Source organism: Eumetopias jubatus, unplaced genomic scaffold (assembly GCF_037043125.1).
Source record: "Eumetopias jubatus isolate StellerSeaLion01/CBP00866 unplaced genomic scaffold, mEumJub1_p1.0 scaffold_3, whole genome shotgun sequence".
NCBI classification, from domain to species: domain Eukaryota; kingdom Metazoa; phylum Chordata; class Mammalia; order Carnivora; family Otariidae; genus Eumetopias; species Eumetopias jubatus.
The window spans coordinates 1073842-1099961 of NW_028274809.1; the positions used below are offsets into that span (position 1 = coordinate 1073842).

Genomic DNA, 26120 nt, shown 5'->3' on the forward strand with positions numbered 1-26120 from the left:
AAAATCTCAAGCAGACCCTGTGCTGAGCGCAGAACCTGACGAGACGGGGCCCAATCCCACAACCGCGAGATCATGACCTGAGCAGAAACCAAGAGTCAGGGCTCCTGGGTGGCTGAGTCTGTGAAGCGTCTGCCTTCGGCTCAGGTCATGATCCCAGGGTCCTCGGATCGAGCCCCGCATCGGGCTCCTTGCTCAGCGGGAAGCCTGCTTCTCCCTCTCCCACTCCCCCTGCTTGTGTTCCCTCTCTCGCTGTGTCTGTCTCTGTCAAATAAATAAGTAAAATCTTAAAAAAAAAAAAGAAACCAAGAGTCAGACGCTTAACTGACTGAGCCACCCAGGCGCCCCAGTACTTTTGCTTTAAAAATGAGCTGACTTTCAGAGACATTACAGTGAGGGGGTAAAAGCAGTGTCTCCTACTTACCCACTTATTTTCTATTTTGTGTTGTTTTCACGTTCCTTAGACCCATGTCTCCCAGGGCATAGTTTGCCTTCATCCTGAAGCCATGCGTTCATGCCTTCTTTGCAGTATAGGTCTGCTGTTCGCTCGGGGTTATTTCAGTCCCTATTTAACTGTGGTTCAAATGCAAATAACAGACTTTAGCATCTTAACAGTTCCTGAGGCTACACTTAGGTGGTGTGCAGACGTCACCGCCATCCATCGCCAGAAACCTTGCATCTTACAAAACTGAAGCCCCGGTGCCGTTAAGCAATAAGTTCCCCCCTCTCCTCCCACACCCCCTGAGGTCCCCCATTCTGCTTTCTGTGTCTACGAACCGACTACCCTAGGGACCTTGTGTAGGTGGAATCACACACTAGTCTTTTTGTGACTGGCTTATTTCGCTCAGTGTTCCTCCATGTTGTAGAATATTGTGGAATTTCCCTCCTTTTTCAGTCTGAATGGTTGTCTGTCGTATGTGTGTACTGACGTTTTGCTTATCCATCCGTCAGCGGACGGCAGAGTTGCCTCCGTGTTTTATCTACTGTGAATAATGCCGCCATCAACTTGGCTGTACAGATATCTCTTCAAGACCCTGCTCTCAGTCCTTTTGAGGGTGTACCCAGAAATGGACTTGCTGGGTTGTAGGGTAGCTCTATTTTTTAATTTTTTGAGGCACCGCCATACCGTTTCCCAAGCGGCCGCACCAGTGTGCGCTCCCGTCAGCTGTGCATGGGCCCCAGCTCCCCACGCCCTCACCAACACTGGCTGTTTCTGCTTGTGTTACAGCAGCTGGAGTTCTCCGCTATCTCAGAATCCCTTATCAGATATGCGGTTCCCAAATATTTTCTCTCCTTCTGTGAGCAGCTTTTCCACTCTGCTTATAATATCTTTTGATGCATAAAAGTCTTTAATTTTCATGAATTACAGTGTGTTTGAGTTAGTTTTTGTGTGTGGTGATAGGTAAGCATCCACCTCCATTCTTCTGCATGTGAATGCTCAGTTTTTCCAGCACGTTTGTTGAAGAGACTGTCCTCGGCCCATTGAGTGGTCTTGACAGCTTTGTTGAAAATCATCTGACCACACATGTGAGAGTTTGATTATTTCTGGGTTCTCTGTTCTGCTACGGTCTATACGGCTGTCGTTATGCCGGTGCTGTGTGCTTGTGAAATCAAGAGGTGCCTGTCCTTCAGCTTTGCTCTTCTTCCTCAGGATGTTTTATTCTTCCTATTCTGGGTCCATTGAGATTCCACGTGAATCTTAGGGTCGATTTTTCTATTTCTGCAGAACATATCATTGGGATTTTCATAGGGATTTCGTTAATCCTATACATGTTTGGGCAGTATTGATATCTTACTCATATTAAGTCTTCTAAACCATGAACATTGGATGTGTTTCCATTTATTTATGTTTATTTTTGTTTGGTTGGTTGGTTGTTGTGGGCTGTCTCTGCCGAGGAGCCACCTGAGATGTAAACTGAAGGTCTTCTCGGGTCTTTTCTGAGCCTTTCCCTGGGCATGTGCACTCACTTTCTAATTTCTCCATACGTGTCATTGTTTGTCCTAGTCTCTAAAATCTGGGTCCCCAAACCAGAAAAAGTTAAAATGAAGGGGGTGCTGGCCCTTCGGATCTCCCGTGAGCCCCTTGAGCTGGAGGGGGCAGGGCCTCTGCTGCCCACCGATGACAGGCACCGATGACAGGCCGCCTGTATCTGGAAGACAGGGTCCTCGCTGCCCACCCTGGCCCCCACAGGCCGCTCCAGAAACACCCGCACGGGGGCCCATTTCCTGGCCGCTGGACAGGCCGCTCCAGAAACACCCGCACAGGGGCCCATTTCCTGGCTGCTGGACAGGCCGCTCCAGAAACACCCGCACGGGGGCCCATTTCCTGGCCGCTGGACAGGCTGCTCCAGAAACACCCGCACGGGGCCCATTTCCTGGCCGCTGGACAGGCCGCTCCAGAAACACCCGCACGGGGGCCCATTTCCTGGCCGCTGGACAGGCTGCTCCAGAAACACCTGCACGGGGGCCCATTTCCTGGCCGCTGGACAGGCTAGAGCAGCTGTGTCCGGCGGGGAGGCCAGCTCCAGGGTTTCCTACTCAGCCATCTTCACTGAACCCTCTTTCACTCCCAGTTTTGAAGGGTATTTTTACCATAAATAAAATTCTGGGTCAACAGGAATAGTTTTTTAAAGTAATTATTTTGTTCCATTGTCTTCTGACCTTAATTAGGTTTGTTGAAAAGTCAGCCAAAATTCTTTATGCCCTGTACATGATTTGTCTTTTTTCTCTAGTCATTTTTTTAAAGATTTCATGCATCTATTTGAGAGACAGAGCACAAGCAGGGGGAGCAGCAGAGGGAGAGGGAGAAGCAGGCTTCCTGCGGAGCAGGGAGCCCGACGCGGGGCTCGAGTGCTCGCCTCGGCAGCACATATACCGACTCGGGGCTCGACCCCGGGACCCTGGGGTCATGACCTGAGTCAAAGGCAGGTGCCTCACCGACTGAGCCACCCAAGCATCCTTTCTCTAGTCATTTTTGAGGTTTTTTTCCTTCATCTTCCTTTCACTATGGTGTTCCTGGGTGTGGTTGCCTTGTATTTATCCTGTGTGGGTCTCCTGAAATTCTTGGATCTGTAAGATGGTGTTTTGGGTCATATTTGGGGATTTTCTGCCATTGTTTCTCCAACTTTTTCTGTTCCGTTCTTACTTTTCCCATCAGAACTGCTACTAAACAGATGTTGGGCCATTTAATACTGTCCCACGTGTCCCTGAAACTCTTCATTCTTCTTCAGTCTGTTTTCTCTATATTAGTCATTTTAGATATTTTAAAGATTTTATTTTTAATCTCTGTGCCCAGGATGGGGCTTGAACTTGTGATCAGGAGTCACACACTCCAGTGACTGAGCGCTCCAGGGACCCCCAATCTGGACATTTTTATTGACGTGTTTTCAAATTCACCGAGTCTTTCTTCTGTCTCCAGTTTGCTGTTAAGCTGTTAAGGGAATTTTTTATCTTTCTGTCTTTGTGCCTTTTCTCAAAATGATACTTTTTCCCAGGTTCCTCTCCTTTGCCTGCCCTCCTGCCACACCAGGAGCCTTTCCTTGTCGTCTGTGAGGGGCAGGGAGGGGTTTGGTTCCAGTCATGGCACAGCTGTGTGTCCATAGCTGTGAAACAAATTCTGGCCCTGGACCCCCTGTGGGTGAGCTGCTTCGCCTGTTCAAGGACACGGAAACACGTGCCCACATGTATGTGTACGTATACATACACACACACACAAGGAATATTATTCTGCCGTTAAAAAAAATTAAATCCTGCCATTTGCAACATGAATCCCTGAGGGGATTACACTAAGTGAAGTAAATCAGTCCAATAGAGAAAGAGAAATACCGCATGGCTTCATTTACATGTGAAATTTTTAAACAGAGTAGAATGGTGGTGCCTGGGGGCAGAGGGATGGCAGGTTGTAGGTCAAAGGGCACAGACGTCCGGGTGTAAGAGGAGAGAGTCGTGGGGAAATGACGCACAGCACGCTGTCTGCACTTAATACGCGTCGTATAAAATTTGCTCAGAGAGTAGATCTTAAAAGCTCTCACACTCCACACACACAAGGTAACTGGGAGGGGACCAGGGTGTTGGCTGACACCATACACACACGTGTCCAAGCGTAACGTTGTAGCTTTACACCCACACAGCGCTGTGTGCCGGTGCCATCTCAGGAAAGCTGGGGTTCAGGGAAGAACCTGAGTGTTTGCGGCAGGCAGTGTGCACATGCTCTGATCCTCGGTCGTGTTCACTGGCGGCAAGCCATCATTTCTGTAAAGACGGCCTAGAAGGGGCGCCTGGGTGTCTCAGTTGTTGGGCGTCTGCCTTCGGCTCAGGTCATGGTCCCAGGGTCCTGGGATCGAGCCCCGCATCGGGCTCCCTGCTCCGCGGGAAGCCTGCTTCTCCCTCTCCCACTCCCCCTGCTTGTGCTCCCTCTCTCGCTGTGTCTCTCTCTGTCAAATAAATAAATAAAATCTTAAAAAAAGACGGCTTGGAAGCTTTCGGCACACTGGGATTCCCATGCCCAACAAGCTGGGCCCTTCCTGCCTCCACACCCACGCCTGCTTTACAGGGGGCGCAGTAGCCACCATGGCTTCCTAATGTCTTTGTTTTAGGGCCTGAAACACATCCACAGCCATCTTCCTCCTGAGCTTCCTTTTCCACCTTTTCCCTAATGAAGGAAACAAACAAAAAAAAAAACGCTTTGAGAAAGCATTAAAACGTGGAGAAATTCTCACATCACACTTCCCTCCACAGTCCTATTTCTGTGGGGTAGGTGCAGTCTTGGGAAAGTGAGCACACTTGGCTAAAATAAGAACTTGTATTTGTTCACATGGACGCTTCCTGAACCCTCAGAGGCCACAGGACCTCTTGACCCGGCTTTGTGTGCAGGAGCTGGGCTCTGGGCTGTGTGGGCGCGCGGCCTCTGATCCCCCGACAACCTGAACAAGCTCCCCTTGATGTTGTAAAGACTAGTGGTTGCCTCCAACCCCCTCTTTCTCAAATGGGGATCCATCTGTGGCGCAGACAGGTCTTGGTTTGATGATGCTTTAGCTGTGGTGGCCGACTCAGGATGACCACAGAGTTATTAAGAGTGAACTCACCAGATTGCTGGCTGTTGCCAGAGGCCATGGGAACCAGAGTGAGGCTGTGCGCAGCCTGTGTCAGCGTTAAATCTTTCTAATGACTTCCACTGGAAGAGGAAGATGGCGTGGGAAACGTCCTCTGAGGGACTGCGAACCCAAAGGAAGCCTACAGGCGACCCCTATTTCATACCTTCCTGGAGGCCCCGGTGTGTTCCAGAACACTGGGAAGATGTCGGCCGTCTGGTTGTCTCTCCACCGTTGCTTCACGCTCTTTAAGGATAGGACTTTCTCATTGGCCGCCACACTTTGGGTAAATTAGTGGTTCCAAAGGTGGTTGCACTGAGTTTTTCGAGAACACGGGTGACGTCAGTTCAAGTTGTAAGCATGGAAGGGAAGGGGGGGTAAAGCAGGAATGCATCGGAAGGTCAGCTTTTGTCTGAAAGGAAAAAGTGGCTGGGTTCTAAATGAGCTGAGACGAGACCAAGTTCCGTGCATGCCTGTTGGTCTTCTGGGGACAGCCGAGGGGCAGAGGAAGGGCCCAGGGGTCAGGACCCCTTGATCTTGGCACGCCTCGTGGCGGCTGTGGGCTGAGTGTCCGTCACCCACTGGCGGGGACACTGTGCGGCCCACAGGCCTCTGACAACGGGGGCGGCATGTTGCAGCCCAAACAGAGCACTTGGCCCATGGAGGGGCCAGCTTTAGAAGATAAAACTAAGGTGTTTGTTTTGTTCTGCTCAGATCACCCGAAAATTCAGGCTGAATTCTGAAGGCAAACTTGAACAGACAGTCTCCATGGCGACCACTACCCAGCCCATGACTCAGCATCTTCACATCACCTACAAGAAGGTGACCCCGTGACCCCGAGTGTGTGTCGTGACCCTTCGGCTTCTCCGTAGACACTCGCAGCAGGTGCGGGTGTGGCCACAGGCCTCGTGGGTTCCAGAGTATTGCCACGGGTTCCTGTAACAGCGTAGAAAAACCAAATAAAAGGCCTTTATTTTTATGACTGAGCATTTTGAATATTATCACTCGTGTAGACTGTGCGTTTCTTTCATCAGCTGGTGAGTACTTGTTTTCCAGTTGTTTCCCTAAAAAATTAAGGAGTGACGCTTTTTCCCTTTCTTTTTCTGCTGGTAGTTTTGGCAAGACCTAAAATATTTATAAGTTTTCCTGGAGGAAGTAATAAGCTGACGACAAACGGACAGAAAGGGTGACAGTTATGTTACTGTTTTTGAAGCTGACGGTCTCGGGCCCCACATCCACACAGATGAAGGGCATCCCCGAGGCCAGAGGACGGTCTGAGCTCAGTGCCCTCAGGTTCATCTTATGCTGGAGCAGAACACTGCTTCCATTTGTGTGTTCGCTGAGAAGTCTCCCAAACGTACTTGAACCCCTCATACTCATCACCCTGCTATTTCCCACCAACGGCTTCCTCTGTTCTCCCTTTTTTTTTTTTTTTTTTTTTCTGTTCTCCCCTCTTTTGGCTGGCATATTTTTAAACAAATTCCGGGCATTCACCCCTGACCGCTTCATTATGCATGTAAAAACAAAACAGAGCCGTTTTCTTCTCCCTCACACACCACCGTATCCAAAGCCTTGCCAGGAAGACGGAGCCACGTGCGAGGGAGGTGGTGCTCCAGCCCCGGGGAGACAGCCCCGGGGCTGGGGGACCACAGGCATTACCAGCTGGGGTCGCTAGTACCTCGGAGCTCAGACAAGGGACCAGGGCTGGTACCCCCAGTGCCAAGGGGTGGGGAGGTTGATGCTGGCTTGCCGAGTAAATCAGGCGTGGGAGACTCGAAGTGTAAATTCACCCCGAGGCAGGGTCCCCTCTAGCTGGGAACCTGTGAGATGAGACCAGACCATGAGCTTCCAAAGCACCATGTCAGGACAGGGTTGGGTGGACATTCCTGGGCACGTCCAGAACCCGAAGGTGTCAGAGGACTCTCTTTGGCTCCCTGTCTGCCATCCAGGCCCGTGGGGCGGAGGTCCTGCCTCCACAGCTTCACTGGGCACAGCCCACGCTGCCGGTGTCTTGGATGCCCCCCTTACGGGATTATGCAAATACACCACATGGCTTAGATGCCATTCTCTGGGATCTCTGTGGCTGGAATCACACACCAGTGGTCCCACCCACGTGGGGCGCTGGTCTCTGCCTGGGTCGAGGCCAAGACTCCTGGCCACTTCACCCTCCAAAATCTAGATGGAGATAGCAAAGCCCCTCTGGTTAGGATTTCAGCATAGGGGTTTGGGGAAAACAAGCATTCAGACCTTAGCACCGAGGGAACCGGGAAGTACCTCAGAGCCGAGGGAAGTCCTCCTGCCCTCCTCCTGAGTCTCGCAGGCCTCCCCGGGGTCTGGGAGGTCAGCCCCCAGACCTGCATGCAGGGTGGGCTTGGAGCCCAGGACAAGACGCAAATGCCCTGCACAGTCGTCTGGTCTCCTCCTTCCGTGCCATTGACTCGGCGGGAAGCGGGTCCCTAATCCCGGAAGGGTTCCCGGGCTGGATTCTGGGTGTGTGTGTCTGGTTCCTCTGACCCCTCTGTTCCCTGCGGATGGGAAGTTCTCACCGGATGCTCTGTTCCCAAGGCGTGCCCAGCGCTTCTGTCCTGGCGCCAGGAGCCTCACCTGTCCGCCTGCCACCACTGCTGATGCTAAAATTAAGAGGCGCCGCGGGGCACCTCCTCCTGAGCCAGCCCCTCAGTCAGCGTCACAGACTGGCCGCCTTCCTACTATGGTCATTTCCTTGTTTTTAGGTTTCCTTATGCATCTAATAATCTCTGTGCCGAGTGTGGGGCTTGAACTCATGACCCCCGGATCAAGAGTCATGTGCTCTTCTGACTGAAACAGCCAGGCACTTTTTTTTTTCCCCCTTTTTTTGCGCATAGCCATTGTATGTTACTGGAACTGGTGTATTTTTTATTTTACAAAATATAAAGAGGAGCCAAAAATGCAGAGCAGTCAACAGTATTGTGATGGGCAAGGGGGCTCCCCTGGGCCCTTCCCCTCAGGTCCTGACGGACTGGGGGGGGCAGGCTACACGGAGCGAGCAGGAGGCCGCCCAGCAGGAGTGCTGACCTGGGTGGGACTGGGTCCTGTGGTTCCTGCGTTCTAGGTGTGCCCAGGGGCATCTCTGGTGGACTGAGCAAAGCGAGAGCCCGGGTGCCCTGGGCGCAGATGCTGTGCCTGCCTCCCCCTTCCCCTTTCTTGACAGCAGCCACTGGATGGCCCCTGACTCACTCCGTGCCTCCAGGTCTGGAAGAGATGGCAAATGGAGGCCGAAGTTGCCGCCACCACGGAGGGTATCAGCTGGGACATCTCTAACCCACACTCCCCTGCTGCTGCCGCCACCCCTACAAACAGGAAGGAAGGAGGGGGAGGAAGTCCAGGCATGAGTCAGGCCCTCCCGGGATCCTGAGGAGGGTTTGGAAGTTTCTGGGGTGTCCAAGGAGACCGCGTCTTCTGAAGAGCTGGGGTGGCAGACCTGTGGGGCTGGGAGCTACAGTCTGGCACACGTGCACTGTCCCCAAGTCTCCAGGCCTCTCTACACTCTGTCCCGGCCGCCTGCGACCTAGCCGGTGGCTCCCTCCACAGTCTTGTGCCCCTCCTGCAAGGCTCTCAAAGGCCCTGGTCTGAAGGGCCAGGCAGTGCCACGGATGGAGAGGCCTAAGAAAGGAATCTTAGCGGAAATGGGTGAGATCAGGGATGGGGGGAGCGCCGTAGCAGGAGGAGGCATTCTGTGTAGGGCTGTAGTTTCTCTAGTGGGGACGGGCAGAGAAGAACCACCTATTTCATGTAGCAGGGGCGCCCTGGGCACTGAGTGTCAGGAGGAAGAAGATGGGGGCTGTTGGGAGTGGGGAACACCCCACAGACACACTCTGCCCACGCCCCAGCCCCTTTGGCTCCAGCAGTCTGGATCACTGAATCCCCCACAGCCCCCAGGGCAGGGCGAGGACAGAGCCGGGAAGAGAAGGGCAGGTTCCACCAGGACCACGGACCCACTGCCCCGGGGAGCTGGCTGACCCCGTCAAAGAGCTGCATGGGCCTCACGATGTTCTTGCCCCGTAGCCATGGTGTGAGAGAGGCAGCATGGGGAGAGAGGAAGAGAAGGAGCTCGTCAGACGTGGAGAGGGACGTTCAGAGACAGGCAACGAAGGAGACCCCCCCAGACACCCGAAGTAGGGAAGGGACAGGCCTCCCACCCCCGACTTGGTTCTTAGTAATCTCTCTGGCGGGCATGGGGCTCAAACTCTGGACCCCAGGACCGAGAGTCACATGTGCCCCTGGCTGAGCCAGCCAGGCGCCCGCAGCTGTGGTCACCTCTGCGTTCGGGGATGAAGCGCCCTGGAAGAACCTCCCTCCACGTGCATCAGCCTCAGCTTGGTTGCCCTGAAATAACTTCCCACCAGAAACCCAGCGTGAAAGAGGGATTCTTTCCTTTAATTGTCCACCGTTGGCATCAGGAAGCCCAGGAGCCTCACGCGGAGGCTGTGGTGGAGCTGTAGCGGGCAACACGGGGCCAGGGGGCAGCTGGCGTCACAGCAGGTGGGGCGGGCTCCCAGGCCGCAGGCGCACTGAGCCCTGCCCCCCGGCCCAGAAACGGCCTCGGGCTTTGTTTTCTCGAGACATCCTTGTGTGGGCTGAGATGGTGGTACGGCACCTCTGGCTGGCTCCGCGTGCGTCACACGCTTCTGCGTTTAAAGACAAAATATTATGCGTCCGAACCATTTCCAATGCACGTTTTAGGATTAGAAAATGTTTTACTTAAGTGCTTGGATTTTGACCTCTTCTAAGGTAAAAAAATCTTGGTTCTTTGCAATATTATTTGCTTTATGCTACAGAGACCTATGATGTTTTCAGGATAATGATACTGTTATTAACAACAGGACCACGCCTGGAGCTTGCAGTTTTTCCTCTTGTTTTTGCACCTTTCACAGCAAAGAGATAAAGTTAAAATATAGGATAATTGGAATAATTGGTTTTCCTGGGTGCTTAGCTCACCGACCCGAATACAAGCTCATTTGTTTAATTTCCACAGATCGACCGTTCCCAAGGTGGCTTTCTTATGAGACACCTCCTCCGTGACTTTATTGTCAGAACTCTGCAGTAAGGCGCGCTTCGGCGGCCCCGGGTGAGACGCACAGGTGCGGGGATGGCACGGCGGCCAAGCCCCGGCTTCCCGGGCAGGTCCCCTCCTGCTGGGTGCCCGCACTGCTTCCCGGCTTCAGCTGATGATGTCACATGAACAACCTGTCGCTCGGGGTTTCTGCCGGCGTGTGCGGGCTAGATGTCGAGGGGTGGGGTTGTCCGCGCTCAGGGAACGGCAGGCAGGACCCGTCCCCGCGGGGACTGCGCCATCCCACCCCCACCGCCTGCCCCACTGACCGGCTGTGGTCGGCGCTGGGACGGGCTAGCCTACCGGGTGGGGAGAGGGAGCTGGGGTCGATTGGGTTTGCATTTCTTTCTTTTCTTTTTGTTCTGGAATTTTGTAGCTGAGCTCTTTTGAATTAGCAGTATTAATCCTGATATTCTTAATGTTCAATTACGGCTTTTTTATTGGGTTAAATACACTGTTGGAACATAAAGCTCACCATCTTAAAGTGTATAAAAACTAGAGTGTGCAATGCAGTGGTATTTCGTATATTCACAGCATTGTGCAGCCGTCACCACTATCCACTCCCAAGACGTTTCTGTCGCCCCAGGAGCCCCGTAACCGCGTGACGGTCACTGCCACCCCCCAGCCCCAGGCCCTGGAGACCACTCCTGCTTTCTGTCTCAAGTGAAAATATTTTTGAAAATGTTAAATGTTATAATAAACATTTTTACCCAGTATTTTGTCTTTATTGTTCCTGAATTCTGAGTCATACTTAGGAAGGTCTTGTCTACTCCCCAGTTACAGAGAAAGATCACCCATTCCTTAGTACTTACTTCGTGTTTACACTTAGCCCTGTGATCCACGTGGAACTCATGTCCCACCTGGTCTCTGTCTACGCTTGTCAGCACGCGCATCTTCTCCACACCTTCCTCACTGACTCCGTGTCGTGGGCACCGGGGTCTGACTGTGGCTGTCCCAGGTGCCCCGGCCACCACCCGCATGTGGCCCCCCCACTCAGGTTCCACGCCAGATGCCACACAGGGCTCGGCGGCAGGCAGACTGCTCCCTCACCTCTCTCCTTTTTAAGGTTCTTCCTGGCTATTTTTGCTTTTTAAAGAAAGTTTCCTCCCACGTGAACCTTGTAATTAGTTTGTTTTAAAAAAAAAAAAAAACCCATTCTGGGGCGCCTGGGTGGCTCCATCGTTAAGCATCTGCCTTCGGCTCAGGTCACGATCCCGGGATCCTGGGATCGAGCCCCGCACCGGGCTCCCTGCTCCGCGGGAAGCCTGCTTCTCCCTCTGCCGCTCCCCCTGCTTGTGTTCCCTCTCTCACTGTCTCTGTCAAATAAATAAAATCTTAAAAAAAAAAAACCCATTCTGATATGTTTACAAGGATGGCATTAAATGTATAAATTGACTTAATGAAGAATTGTCTTCATGAGATGGATTTCGTCTTCAGAACGTGGCGTTTGTCTGCTCAAGCCCACTTGGGGTCTTGAAGGTACATCAATAGTTTTCCTCACACAGGCTCTCAGGCTTCCCGTATGGTTGATGCGTAGGAATCTGATCTTTTTGTTGCTGTCGGAAATGGAGCATCTCTTCCGCTGCGTTTTCTAACCCTGTCAGAGCGGCCTCAGACCCCGCTACTGTCCTGAGCATCCTCTCTGCTGCCTGCCTGCCTCAGGATTGGGGCCGGGCGTGAGGGAGGACGCGGGGCAGGTGCAGCAGACCTGACCTGACCAGGGCACCGGCCCTGGCGAGGGTGCAAGGGGGCCAGGCAGGGCTTGGAGGAAGCAACAGGCCTCCCAGCGCAGCCGACTCCCAGCGAGGTGTGGACAGGCTGCTGCTTGTGCACAAAAGCGTCATCTGTCAGGATTCTTGCTTCCCGGGGAGGCTGGATGGGAGGGCAGGGCCAGCGACCTCAGCAGGCCTCAGCCACTCGTCATCCAGAACAGGAACCAGACTGAGAGAGGCCACATCGCAGCCCCCCAGCACCATATGCCTGTGGCCGAGCAGGAGTCGGGCCCGCTTGGGGATAGTGTCCTTGCATCAGAAAGCACAGAGTGAGGACTGCCGGGAGCCAACCGTGAGGTGGCCGCAGGGGAGCCCAAGAAGGGGGTGGAGGCTGTTGCTGGCCAAGAGAAGGCATCGAATGGCCTGGCTGGACTGTGGAGCCGCGCCGGGCAGGACAGCTGAGCAACCCGCCCCTCGTTACCGGTGCATGTGCATGAGCATGACTAGGCGTGCGTGCGTGTGCGTGCAAGCATGTATGCGCGCACGTGAGCTCCCCGGCGTGGGGCATGGCCAGACCCCCTCATCAGGGAAGATGCTGGGACCCTCGTGGGCTTCACGTTTATCACACTGGGCTCACCGCCTCTGTGCGGGCCCTGGGTGGCAGCACAAGGATAGGCACAAGAAAGCAGACGGGTCACCCTCCATGGCCGTGACACTTTATTGGAACTGAACACGCACACACCAACCTTCCTGTTCATGGGCTCGTGCACTTAAGTCAGTGTGCCATCCTGGAGCCCCACACCCCTGGTCCCTGCCACACAGGACCCTGCCATGGGAGGGGGACACACCCATCCCTCCAGAAATGGACTAAGCAACCAGCACATAAGCTTTATGCCCTGTTTGCAAGGTCAGTAAGACCCCACGGCTCCTCCAGCCTTGGCCAGGCCAGCGTCACCTTCCGACTGAATGAGCAGGGCCCACTGCCCACAAGAACCAAGGCCACCTCATGTTCTGACACGGTCCCTCTTCACGGAGGGGACCTGGGTGTCAAGTGAGAGCCTGGTGTTCCCAGCTCCCTTCCTTTCAGACCTGGGAGGTGACCCTGACTTTCTGGCTCCAGAAAGAGGACGAGCAGAATTTCCAGGGGGAAAGGGAGCAACGGGGAAGGCACTGAAGCCCAGCTCCAGGCCAGGGAGGCCCCCTCTGCTGCCCCTTCCAGAGGGCCTGGGTCTGCGGGCGAGGGGCTCAGGGCAGGGCCTCCAGCACGAAGGCGGGGCTCTGAGCATCGGAGCCTTCCCGGCCCGGTCGAGAAGGATGTGGATGCTCTTGGGGGCCCAGGGCCTCCTGGGTCGGAGCGCCCGGCTTCAGCCTGGGCTGGAGCCAGCAGCTCATCTCTCTGGCAACAGCACGAAGAAGGCAGCCTTCAGGAAGCGTCCAAAGCTGCAGAGTGCGGCCACGAGCCAGTGGGAGCGGAAGCCGGGCTCCGTGCTGACCACACACTTGAGGACGTCAGTCTGGGAGGCAAGAGGACACGGTTAGAGAACAGCGCACCTTGTACGGGACGTCAGCCGACTCCCATGAGGAGGTGCCTGAGGCCGTCAGGGAAGGTCTGTGGTCCGCTCTGGACCACGGGAGGGGAAGGGAGGAGCTCGACGTGGTCAGAGGCCTGCAGACGGGACACTGCCCAGCTGGGGACTCCACCACCATCCCCAGGCCAGGTGCCAGCTCCCAACACGGCCTCCTGCCTACTGCCCACAGGACCACAAACACCCCCGCGTCCTGCCTCGGCACAGTGGAGCCTGGGGTCCAGGAAGTGACCAATCCAGCTGCACCGTCCCTCAGAACAGGAGTGGGAACCGAGCTTTCCAGAAGCCCAGGGAACGGCCATTCCTTATTTCTTTCTATTCCCGCTGCAGTCTGGATGCTGAGCGTGGGGTCGACCCGTGCTGGCTCCATGGGGGGGACAGCAGGAGGACAGAGGCCTCGGCGAGCTCTCTCTGCTGAGGAATGGCCACAGCCAAGGGTCAACCTGGAAGCAATCTCGTCCCCACCAATGGCAACTCCAGAGGAGACCGCAGCCCCAGGCACCGCCTGACCTCAGCAGAGGCTAAGCTGTCGTCCCAGCCAGTGGACGTCACACACCCTTGCCCACCACCCATCACAGAGGAGAAAACGGAGATTTCCTCTGGGGGGGCTGGCCCCCCAAGCCCAGGGCCCAGCAGCCCCCGAGGCCTGGCCAGGGCTGGGCGGGCAGGTGGGGGGTATGGAGACGGTGGTGGGTAGGACTCACACACCCACCCCTGCGGGCTGGGCTGGTCTCATTCTGGCATCGGAACATGGCTGGGAGGGGGTAGGGTGCAGAGGCTCTGGGCAGTGACAGGACTTTCCCTCTCACAGGCCAAGGGGCCCATGTCTGCAGACCACCTTCTGCCACGCAGGGGCTGTGGGGCGGCAGGTCTTTAGCACCGGAGCTGGAGGAGGGCGCTCTGGGCGTGGAGGTAGCAGAGGACAGGTCAGCACCGGAGCTGGGCAGCAGGAGCAGCTCTGGGCCTGGCAGCCCGGCCTCACCCCTCCTCCAACCCCCCACAACCCCACCCCGCAGTTGCTCAGGCTCTCAGCCATCCCCACCCCCACCCCAGCACCTCAGGTCCCCCTCACCCATCCGCCGCGCCTTCGCAGCCAGGGCGCCAGGGTCTTGCGCACAAATTCCCCGAGGCAGTCGACGAGCGCGTGGACCATGGCAGGCTGGGCCTGCCGCACACAGTCTATGGCCAGCCCTGCGGCCACCGAGTACAGGGACACCACCTTGCCCCATGTGATGCCTGCAGGGAGAGAGACAGACGCTGGTCAGCAGAAAGCCACCCAAGCCCTGGCTCCGGTCCAGCCCTCGGGGTCACATGAAGGCTGAGATTCTGAGCCACGTCCCCTGCCATTCCTCTGACGCTGCCCCTCCCTGCAGCTCCCCGCCTGCACAGGCGCCCTGTGAGCTGACTGTGGGGTGCGAGCCCCAGCCACCACCCACGACACGTCAGTCCTGCCACCCTCAAGAGCAGTTCTTGGGCGGAGATTTTCCAAGCCTCCATCATACACCTGCGCACCTGCGCCAGAGCCCAGGCCAACCTCACCCAGCCCACCATCCACTGGAGGAGGTGAGGAGACAGCAAGGCCGTGCAGGAAGGAGGAAACTGAGGCTGGGGTGGGAGCAACTGACTCAGAGTTGCACACACTGCACAGGGAGCGGCCTCCAGGGGCACCTGCCCCGGGCCTGTCTGCTCTGATGGGCCAGGTGAGGGCACCAGGACACTGTCTACATAAAGCAGCCGAGGCCCGTGATGGGAACCACCTTCCCCAGACCAAGGAGCCGCTGGGAAGCAGAACCACCATGGAGCCCGCCTGGTGGGAAGAGGCTGCCGAAGGACAGTGGGGGCAAGCCTGCCTGCCAGTGCTAGGGCGTGGGCGTCCTTAAGTGTAAGAAGAGTTCACGAGTCAGCGAGAGCAAAGAGAAACCTTGCAAAAGAAAGAGGAGCACAGAATAAACAGCTGCTTCACAAAGAAAAACTACAAATGCATCAAATGTCTGCAAAACATCTGCCCTCGCGAAAAACCAAAGAAAGGTCAGAGAACACAAGGTAGAGATGGCCATCTATCAGATTAAAGCTTCACATGTCAGTGTGGGCTGCTCCTTGTCAGCCGCTGGGGCAAACAGCCGGAGGGCACCCGCAGCCTCTGTGAAAGGCCACGCCCCGCACGCACCACCCTCCTGCACGCACCACCCTCCTGCACGCACCACCACCCGCACGCCCCACACACCCCGCACACCCCGCACGCGACGCCGCCGCGGTGCTGGCAGGACAGGAGGCCCAGGAGGCAGCATCTGCAGAGGGCACCCCTGCCCCCAGGGCACCTGCACACAGCAGCCAGAGCCATCAGTCCCCAAAATGAGGAAGTGACAAAGCGCCCATCAAGTGAAAGGAAAAGCAAAGGGAGACAGGACTCAGCCACAGAAAGGGATGGAGCCCTGACACCTGCCACGGTGGGGGGCGGGGGAGCCTCAGAAACACGATGCTCAGTAGAAGCAGCTGACTCAAAAGGCCACGTACGCTGTGCTGGTCCAACCTCGTGAACAGTCCAGAACCGCTAAATGCAGGGAGACAGAAAGGGAGCAGGGGGGAGGGGTGCAGGGTGAGTGCCGAGGGGGCTCCCGGTGTCCTCCCGCGGCGAGCGGGGTGGATGGACAGCACGGTCGATGCACCAAAGGCCACTGAACGGCGCACTTCGCGACGCCTGAGTGTTATGTAAGTTTCATCTCCAGAACAAGACAAAGTTTGAAGCCCATACATTGGAGCTGCCTAAAAGCCTCCTGTTACTGTTACTTTCCCTGTCTCTCAAAATAATCCAAGTTAGGTAGCACCCGCCCGGCTGGCTCACAGTCGGTGAAGTGTGTGACTCCTGATCCCGGGAGTGTGAGTTCAAACCCCACCTTGGGTGTAGAGCTTACTTTGAAAAAAATCCAAGTCTGAAATCTCACCTGAGCCCCTGGCCCCCCGAGGCCCCATTCCCTCCACCCAGGTCCTGCACACACTACCACCCGCCTCCACGGGCCGGGCCGTCAGGGCCCCGGGTCACGGTGACAGGGGTCTCGCACCGTGCTCCCCAAGGTGAACGCCACGTTCTGTGCCGCGACTCGGAGAGACGCCTCACGGTCCCACGAGGGGACAGCAAGCTCCACGTGGCGGCTACACTTGAAGGGCCTGGAAGGTGCCGGCTCGCGGGTCTCCAGGGGGCGGGCCTCGGGTCTTCTGCATCTTGTGTCTTACGGAGAGATCATCTCATTACCATAAATTGGTAATAAATTACCATACACTACAGCGGCCTTCAGGTGCGTTCCCCAGCTCCGGCTCAGCCCCCACCCGCCAGCAGTCAGGCCCCTGGCCCGGCAACCGCACCTCCGCTCTCTGCGTCCGCGGATTTCCCCATCGTAGGCATCTGCGCTGAAAGGGCTCACACCCAGCTCTCCATGTTGGGTCTGGCTCCTTGCACCGGGCACAGTGTCCGCAAGGTCCATCCGCGTGGTCGCGGGGGTCAGCGTTTCTCCTGATGGCTGCGTGGTGTTGTGCTGTGTGAAGACACCACACCTCGCGCACCCGTCCATCAGACGGTGGGCGTCTGGGGTGTCCGCACGTTGTGGCTATATTCGGAGTGACGCGCTCTGGACATCCGCGTAGCAGACACGAGCTTTCATCTCTCACGGCAGACACCCAGGAGGGGGAACCCCGTTCAGGTCAAACGGCGTTCCCGGGGCCGCGCCGCTCACGTCCCCGCCGGCGCTCCTGCTCCAGAGTCCGCCACCCTGGTGCACCAGCGGTGGGGCCTCACGGCGGGGCCCCTGTGCGTCACCCCGGGGGCTGGGGAGGAGCACTCTTCGTGGGCTCCCAGCCAGCTGCACATCTTCCTCAGGGAAACGTCTATTCTGATCCTTTGCTCATTTTTAGTATTGGTTTTAAGACTTGTTTATCTGTTGCATTTTCCGATCTTTCTGTGGTAAACTATTTTGCTCTTGTAATAAGAAGAAAAAAACAAAAACTCCTGCCAACTTTTAATCGGGGAGGGAAAAATCAGTGTTTCCCCTGAAGGGAGCTGAGCAGCCAAAGGGCGAACGCTGCCAGGAGCCACGCTGGTGGCCGCTGCCTCTGACGGGAGCACGGCCGCTCAGAGACGCCTCCACAGGTCCCTGCCCTCAAGCTGCCCCTGCCGCCAGCCAGAGCCCGGCCTCAGGCACTGCCCGCACCCCAGGGGGCTTGCCAGGAGGCAGTGGGGGCGCAGGGTGCAGCGTGAGGGTCAGTGTGTGCAAGGCCAGGCCCCCTGGGGGGGCCGCGGGGAGACAGGGACGGACCAAGGCTGGCCAGCGCCTTATGGCTGGGGCTGACCCTGTGGAGAAAGGGGGGTGGACGAGGGGCAAAGGGGAGGCCTGGCAGCAAGGGGGAGGGTGGAAGGGGCAACCGAGCTGGCGAGGGGCACGGTCTGAGAGCCAGGTCACTGCAGAGCCGGCAGATCTGCAACGTCACTCTCCACGGAGCCCTGCCCCTGCTCCCTTTCCAGGTGGCCCTGAGGTTCAGAGATGTTAAGACACCAGCTGCAGGTCACACAGCCAATGAGGGAGCGGCTGCCCCAGCGCCCCGTGGGGCAGGTGCAGGTGTGGAGGCTCTGCCAGAAGGAAGGGGCGGGGGGCCGCGTGGGGCAGGCCTGCGGGCGCCGAGTGGCTGGAGGTGCTTGAACGTGAAGGGGTATATTCGGTCCCATCTCAAATGAAAATCACAAGACTTTAAGTGAACTCCACAAGTGGACTGAGCTGCCGGTGGCCTGTGTCCATTATCCCCACCCCTCCCCCATCCCAAGGCCTTCCATCGCCCTCCCAGAGCCCAGAGCCTTTCTGAACCTCTCAGGTCTGTACCCACACCGAGCAAGGCCGGGCAGGTGGAGTGGGTGCGCCGTGTTGGGCCGCCTGTCCACTGTCTCCTGCCCACACGCCAGCCACCACCCAGGGGCCTAGCCAGGCCTCCCGGCTCGGTCCCAACCACCAGCAGGCCAGAGCTGCATTCTCAGAGATAAGCCTTCCTTTTAAAGCCAGACCTCGGCTCATAAACCAGCCGCCCAACCCCCGAGACAGTCACAGGGTGGCCACCCACGCACCAGCAGCATCAGGCCCAGGACACAGAAGCGCAGGGAGGGCTGAAGGTGGTCACCAGCCTCGAATGCCCGCTGCACCCCAGGCTTCCTGGGCCCTACCTGCTGCCTCCTCCTCAAGGCACCTTCCCACGTCACCCGCACGGGTTGCCCCAGGACCGAGGTCAGACTGTTAGAACACTCTGAAGGAAGCTGGCCCTCCGACCAGCCCACCCAAGCTCCCCCGTCACGATGTCCTACCCTTGCTGACCCCTGGGGGGTCAGTGCTGACTGGGGGCAGCCTGGAGAAGGTTGGCTTCTGCAGCTGGCCATCCTGTGTCCCCACCGCACCAGGAGTTGGTGGGGCCTCATTGGGAAGGGACACTAGAGGTCAACATGTGGTCACCCCGGAGGGGTGTGGTCAGTGGGGCTGGACATCAGCGGGGCTGGGGGTCCACCTCCGATGGGATGAGGTGGTCCCTCTACTCCATGTCCTTTCTTCCCCTGCAGTGGCGGCGGGGGGTGTTCCCCTGCAGAGTGTGGGCTGCATCTGCAGGGGGTGGGGACTGTGGCTCCCCCTGGCACCCCCCCCACCCTAACTCTGCTGCTGTTCCAATCATCCTATGGACAAGGAAACCAAGGCCAAGGTCACTCGGCTGGTCAGCAACAGACCCAGAACCGCCTCCCAGAGGAGGGGGTATGAGGCCTCCCTGCTGCCTGGGGCCCTTCCAGAAAGCATCAGAGGGAGGCTGGCCCTCCCCACTTGGCACATGACTACTCACTCCCCACTCCAGCTGGGATGCAGCATCTGGAACTCTCTAGCTCTGCGGCCCCCAGCTTTCCCTCCCTGAGGGCTGGGACCGGCTGTCCCGTTCAGCACCTCGGGATGCCGGGGAACACCTGCGGGATTTGCTGACGGAGGAGGTGCTGAGTGGGGGGCTGGGGCTCCGGTGGCGTAGATGGCAGAGCTTGGCCCCTGTTACACAGCAGGACGCAGGAACAGACTCACAGAGCGTGGGTGCCAGGACAGGGCATGAGGTCACAGGTGGGGGGGTGAGGCCTATGGAGGTCTACGGACCACAGAGAGCCCAGCAGCGTTCCAAGGAGAGGACATGGGGACAGGAGAAGGGTTGGGAGGGGTCCTGTAGCCTCCTGTGAGCCTGGAGGTGGGTGTACAGACAGGAAGCAATAGGGGCTGAAGTTGGGGGTGAGGGCACAGACGGGGCACCAGGAGATTCCTAGGTGAGTGTGGGCCAGCCAGGTGAGACAGGTGTATTGCGATTCCCCACTGTCTAGCAAGCCGCTACACTGGGGCTCATGCCCTCCTGAATCCCCCTCCCTGGGATGTGGGGCTCCCCCGGTGACGTGCCTTTGACAAACAGAATTTGGCAGAGTGATACTGTAACTTCTGAGGTTACAGCACAAGAGCCTGACAATGCCCACCCAGGCTGTTTGTGACCCTCCCCTTTGGGACCTGGTGCCACGCCGTGGGACGCCCATTCCCCAGGCCCCAGGCCACGTGCAGGACACACTGGGGACAGCCTGGCCCCCCTCCAGCCAACGAGCAACACCAACGGGCAACCTGGACCACGCAGCCCAGCAAGACCTCAGTCCACTGCACCCCAGCTAATGCCGGTCAGAGCCACGTGAGAGGCCTGGGCCCAGCTGCCCAGCAGACAGACCCACCATCCTCAGAACCTGGGGAGGCACCGCGCATCACTGAGTCAAGCTTCTGGGCCGGTTTGTGCAGCAGGAAGATGGCTCCAGGACCTGTGGGGCCTACTTGCAGCAAAGCCCTGCCCTGGCCCACAGACCCCGGCCCACCGCAGCACCGTGGGCGCCCCGGGGTGGGTGCCCAGGCCTACCTCCGGAGAAGATTTGAGAGGCCACAGCCAGGAAGGCGTCGGTCACCACGGTCTCAGACTGCAGGGAGATGTTTAGCTGGCGAGCCACATTGCGGTAGACGCTGGGCCGGATCAGCTCCAGCTCGTCCCCTAGGCAGTCACACAGAGGGTCAGAGGTGGTCCTGCCTGCCTGACCCCAGCCCCGCTGTCACCAGCCCATTGCTCATGGCCCAGGGCCACAACTGGCACTGAACAGGCCTGACCCCTGACCCCTCACTCAGCCTGTCAAATTCCCACCCCCACTTGACCCCACCGTGGCCCCTGGGGACGAGAAGACCAAGGGGGTACCGTGGGCACCCCCAGACCTGCCTCTGCGGCCCGCACCTTCTGACAAGCCAGCCACTCCCCACCCCCACCCAGGGCCAAGCCTGCTGGGCCGGTGGGGCGGGAATCCCAAGCAGGAGCAAGGGCCGTGCCTGATGTGTGACTCATGGCCCACAGTGAGCTGCCCGGGCAGCAGGCGGACTGGGCCGGCAGCCAGAGCCCTGTACGGGCGGGGGCTGTGCCAGCGACCCCACACAGGTGAGGCCCCTGGACGCTGCCTCAGAGGGGCGTCCTCGCTCAGGCCCTGGCTCCGCTCCGCGAACCAAGAAGCTAAGCCATTGCCCGGGGCCACCAGCACCGCCCAGGCTCAAACCTGGGCTCCCAGTGCCAAGTGGGTGTGTCTGGATGGGCAGCCACACTCAGCAGAGGAAATGCCCTCTCAGTGGCCCTGCCCGCTGCCCGTGCTCGCCGCGGTGCCCCTGGCGGGGATGTGCCAGGAATGCCACACAGCCCGCAGACTGGGTGTCCCCCAGCCCAGTCACTTATGCAGCCAACGAAAACAGGGAAATGCTGTGTGGACAGGACAGCCCGGGCCGATAAGGGCGTCCGCGTCATCCCTGGGGCCAGCTGCACTCCATCTAATTAACTAAGATCTGGATGCAGAGCAGAAACTGGTGAGGCTGGTGGGGGGTGGGGGGTGGGGGGTGGGGGGCGGGCGGGGGGCATGGAAATTCCCAGGGCAGGCCTGGCCGTTCCCACATGCAGACCTCGGGGCTGCTGGCGACAGGGCCCAAGAGACCGCCCATGGGGACGTGACCCAGGCTTCTTCCTGTGAGCTGCTGCACCAGGGGCTAGACGTCTGTGCCGGGGGGGGGGGGTTAGGGGCACACTGTGGGGGCAGTGGGACAGCGCCAGCCATGAGGGGGCTCACGCGGAGCAGCTCCAAGAGCAGAATGCAGCAGAAAGGCACGAACGAGAGGGCTCTGGGGGTCCGAGTCATCGCCCTCTTTAGCCATCTGCCAGGGCGGAGTCCCAGGGACTACACAGAGCCTGGCGCTGGGGAAGGACCTTGCAGGCCCTGCTCGTGAGCCGGCCAGTGCTGGGCACCCGGCCAGCCCCTGCTCCCCAAGAGCAGGCCCGAAGCCTTGGGGCTCTCAGGGCGGGACACGGGGGACTGAGGGCGCAGAAACCAGCCTGCTCAGGACGGCAGAGTCCGAAGCAGGCTTTCCAGACAAGTTTAAACAATAGGGACTCTGGGCTCAGGGCAGAGGCAGGACCCAGCTCCTGTTCACAGACAAGCAGACAGAGGCGGGGAGGCTGGGGGCAGAGCCGCAGAGCAGGCCAGGACGGAGGCAAGACTTCCTTCTGGCTACCCCAGGGTTTGGGGGGGCCTCTTGGAAGACCAAAGAACCATCTTCTCCAGGGACCTCTAGAATGTTCCGCCAGTGCCATCCCCACTGCCCAGCTCTGGGAACGGCCATTGGTGGCTGACCTCATGGGAGTCCAGGCCCTCTGGCCCCTGCCTGATTCCCCAAACCCCACTGGCTCTCCACCTCCCCCGGGGCCTGGGCGGGCTCGCAGGCTTCCTAACAACCTTCTACACTGCCCCCGCGGAATCTGTGTGTCTGCCCACCCCCCTGCCCCACACCTGGGCAGCTGGGTCTACACAACACAAACAGGGCACAAGCAGACTCTGGTGTCAGTCTAAGAGACAGGGTGTCCCCTTTCACAGAGCACCCCCTACAGCCCTGCCTCCTGGGCCAGCATTTCCCCACACTCAGTGGGGAGAGCCACCCCACCAGGGCTCCATCTTCGCTCCCCACTCCCAACAAGCAGTTATAGAGTGAGTGACCTCGGTCCTGGTGGTGAAGTAAAACTGAATCAGCGGGGCTGGCCCCACCCCCTCAGAAGATGAAAACAGTTACTGTGCTGGGTGGCACCCCTCTCCAACCAAGTACCCGCCCCCCCCCCCAGCATGACCCACTGGCCTGATGGGATTTAGCTGCCCAGACCCATGGTGGCTTTGACCCTCCTGGGGCACCGAATTTCCAGAGGGAGCCCTACCAGGCCTCCACATCAAGAGCAAAGAGCAGTGGGATTTCAGGCAGGAGCTGCAAAGACCTACTTTCCAAAACAAACATCGGGACACGTGGTCCCACAAAGGATTTTTGTGCCCAGCTCAGTACAAGGGTCACTCTGGAAGTTCAGCTACCAAAACAGTGTTCTTCCTGGAGCTTTCTAGTCTTTATGGCCAGAATGTCTGAAATCTGGCCTGAGCGGGCATGTTGGGGAGCTATGTGGCGAGTGGGCAGGCGAGCCTAAGGGGTAAAGAGGGGAGTGTGAGTAGGTGTGCCTTGCACAAGGCTATCCCCAACACCCCCGGCCACCCCCTCTCTGCCCGCAAAGGAAACTGAGGCCCAGCAGCGGAGGGCGCCTCCGGGGGACCCGCCGGCCGGGGCCCGCACTCACCCAGGCGCAGCAGCACCGCGCACACCTCGGCCAGGCGGCCTCCGGGGGCGGGAGCGGCGCGCTCGGGCGCGCTCCAGGCGAGACCAGCGCGCAGTAGCCGCGCGTGCACGAACTCCCGGCCGAGCGCCTTGGCCTGGGCCACCAGCTCCTTGTCGGTGGGCGAACGGTCAAAGGCGTCCATGATCTCCGCGGCGAAGACCGAGGAGCGCCGCAGCACCTCCATGGCGAGGACGCGGGCCAGGGGCGCGGCACCTGCGGGGAGACGAGCTCAGCGCCCCGGCCTGGCTGGCGGCGGGGAACCAGCCCCGGGAGGAGGTCGCCCCGCGGGGAGGGCGCAGCGGGGCGCGGGGAATGGCTGCCGCCGACTGCGAGGGACCGTTGGTTTTGGGGCCCCAAATCTTTAAAAACATGGTGTCACATTCTTTCGGATTCCAAGTTAAATCACAAAGATCCCCACGGCTGCCCGGGAAGGACCGCGGGGAGATGGCGATATGCTTTGGGGCCGCCGTGCCCGCGCTCGAAGACGAGTGCGCGGGCAGCGGAGGCGCGGGCGGGTGACAGGCGACGGCCAGGACCCTGCCCGGCCGCGCTCTCGGAGCACACCCGCCCCCGGGCCTCGCCGTCCTCGGTTTGTCCCGGGCGTCGCCGTTTCCACGGCGAGGTCGCCCTGCTCACCTCTCCCGCGGCATGTCGCGGGCGCGGGGCCGTGGAGGGGCTCTAGCCTCAGGATCTCCTGGCCGCCGTCTCCGCGGACCTCGATCCTTCCATCCAAAGCGGCGAGGACACGCACCCGCCCCTCGCCAGCCCGTCCGCGCCCGGGCCCGGCTGGCGCGCTAGTGCACGGGCCTCCGCGCTCCTGGGGGGTGCGGCGGCGGCGTAGCGGCGAGGGGCGCGCGGGGCGCACAGCGCGGCTCTCTGCCGGCGAGAGGCGAGGCTTGGGGCTTCGCCTTCTAAGGAAAAGGCAGCCCCCGGGGCGGAGCCGCGGCCCAGAGCTTCCCCGCCGCCTCCCCGTTTAAGGAGGACTGAACGAGTTCCCGGTGAGGCTCGGAGAGGGCCACCGGGCAGGAGCTGTTCCTGCAAGGCCCGGTGATTGGAGCCTAGCTCTGGCATCAGCCGCCTGGGTTCACACCCGGCTCCATTTTCTTATTGTTTCGTAGAGGTTCTTTATATATTCTGGATATGTGCGGACCGAACCCTGGCACATGGTTCGGTATTGTCGATGGATACTCAAAAATGTACGGTATTGAAGATACTGCAGAAATCTTCTGCCACTTGTGGTTTGTTATTGCTTATAATGAACGGAAGAGATTCTCAGTGAAGTCCAATTTATTTGTCGTTTCTCTTATGATTAGTGCTTTTTCATTGGAATATTCTCCTACGTTTTCTTTTAGAAGCTTAAATGTTTTACCATCTATGATGGGTCACTATTCTTCTGAATAGTGTCCTAGAGGCCTGAGCGCTTTTTTTAAAATATGAATATCCAGTTGACCCAGCATCATTTATTGAAAAGACCATCATTTTCCCCTTGAATTGGAAAAGAGCATCCATTGTAAATCAAGTAACTGTATATGTGAGGACCTGTTCTGGACTCTGATTAACCAGCCTGCTCTAATCTCAGCAAGATTAACCAGCCTGCTCTAATTCACATACATACAGCATTTCACCCAATAGCTGTAGAATATATGTTCTTTCCATGTGCACATAGAATCTTAATCAAAATAGGGGCACCTGCGGAGGCGCCTGGGGGGCTCAATCAGTTAAGGGTTTGGCTCAGTTCAATGATCTCAGGGTCCTGGGATCCAGCCGCTTTCAGCTCCCTCCTCAGCAGGAAGCCTGCTTCTCCCTCTCCCTCTGCAGCTCCCCCTGCTTGTGCTCTCTCTCTCTCTCTCTCTCTCTCACAAACTCTCTCTCTCAAATAAATAAAATCTTAAAAAAAAAAATAGGGGCGCCTGGGGACACCTGGGTGACTCAGTCAGTCAAGCAACTGCATTTGACTCAGGTCATGATCCCAGGGTCCTGGGATTGAGCCCCTGCATCAGCTCCCTGCTCAGCAGGGAGTCTGCTTCTCCCTCTCCCTCTGCTCCTCCCCCCTGCTTGTGCTCTCTCGCTCTCTCTCTCAAATAAATAAATAATCTTTAAAAAAAAAATAGGGGCACCTAGCTGGCTCCATTGTTGAAGCATTTGACCCTTGATCTCAGGGTTGTGAGTTTGAGCCCCATGTTGGGGCTTTTTTTTTTTTTTTTTTACTTAAAAGTAAAATCTTAAAAAAAAAAAAAGTTATTCAAAATAGACCATATCCTGGGCCATAAAATCTCAACAAATTTCAAAGGACTGAAATCATACAAGTTTGTCCTCTCTGAATTAAATTAAAACTCAGTGTCAAGAAAACTATTAGAAAGCCTCCAAGTGCTTGGAATCTAAACATCACACTTCTAAATAATTAAGGGTCCAACAGTAAATCACAACGGAAATTGTAAAATATTTTGAAGTGAGCAATAGTGAAAATAGGACATATCAAACACAGTGGGATGCAGGTAAACCTGTGCTTAGAGGAAAAGTTATAGCTTTAGAAGAAAGGTTGATAATTAATGCTCCAAGTTCCAACTCAAGAACTAGAAAAATAACAAATTAAACCCAAAGGTGAAAGAAAATAACAAAAACAAGAGCAAAAACTAATGAAACACAGCAAAATCAACAATTTTCTCAATTAGAGAAAATCAACAAACCAAAAGTTGGTTCTTTGAAGAGATTAATAGAATTCATAAACTCCTGGAAATGTCTAGTGAGAAAAAGAAAACACAAATTCCAATATCAGGAATGAAAAAGAGGACATCAAGAGATACTATAAACATTAAAAGGATAACAAGGGGCACCTGGCTGGCTCTGTTGGTGCAGCATAAGACTCTTGATCTTGGGGTTTGAGCCCCAC

General features: G+C 57.4%; 2 protein-coding genes across 3 annotated transcripts in view; one reads left to right on the plus strand and one right to left on the minus strand.

Annotated features, from left to right (window-relative positions):
• Positions 1–6066, plus strand: part of THAP4 (THAP domain containing 4) — a 39349-nt gene extending 33283 nt beyond the window's left edge. For both annotated transcript variants that reach the window (XM_028105251.1, XM_028105252.1), the window contains one exon: positions 5802–6066. In XM_028105251.1, coding sequence (XP_027961052.1) covers positions 5802–5921 — 120 coding nt within the window. In that variant the 3' untranslated portion in view covers positions 5922–6066. The remainder of the gene's footprint in view (positions 1–5801) is intronic.
• A 6540-nt stretch (positions 6067–12606) lies between these two features.
• Positions 12607–23947, minus strand: BOK (BCL2 family apoptosis regulator BOK). The gene is made up of 5 exons (XM_028105275.2): positions 23867–23947; positions 23192–23443; positions 20420–20548; positions 14550–14713; positions 12607–13405 (listed from the first exon to the last, which is right to left on the minus strand). The coding sequence occupies exons 2-5, from the start codon at positions 23412–23414 to the stop codon at positions 13280–13282; spliced, it is 642 nt and encodes a 213-aa protein (XP_027961076.1). The 5' UTR covers positions 23415–23443; positions 23867–23947; the 3' UTR covers positions 12607–13279.
• Positions 23948–26120: the final 2173 nt, after the last annotated feature.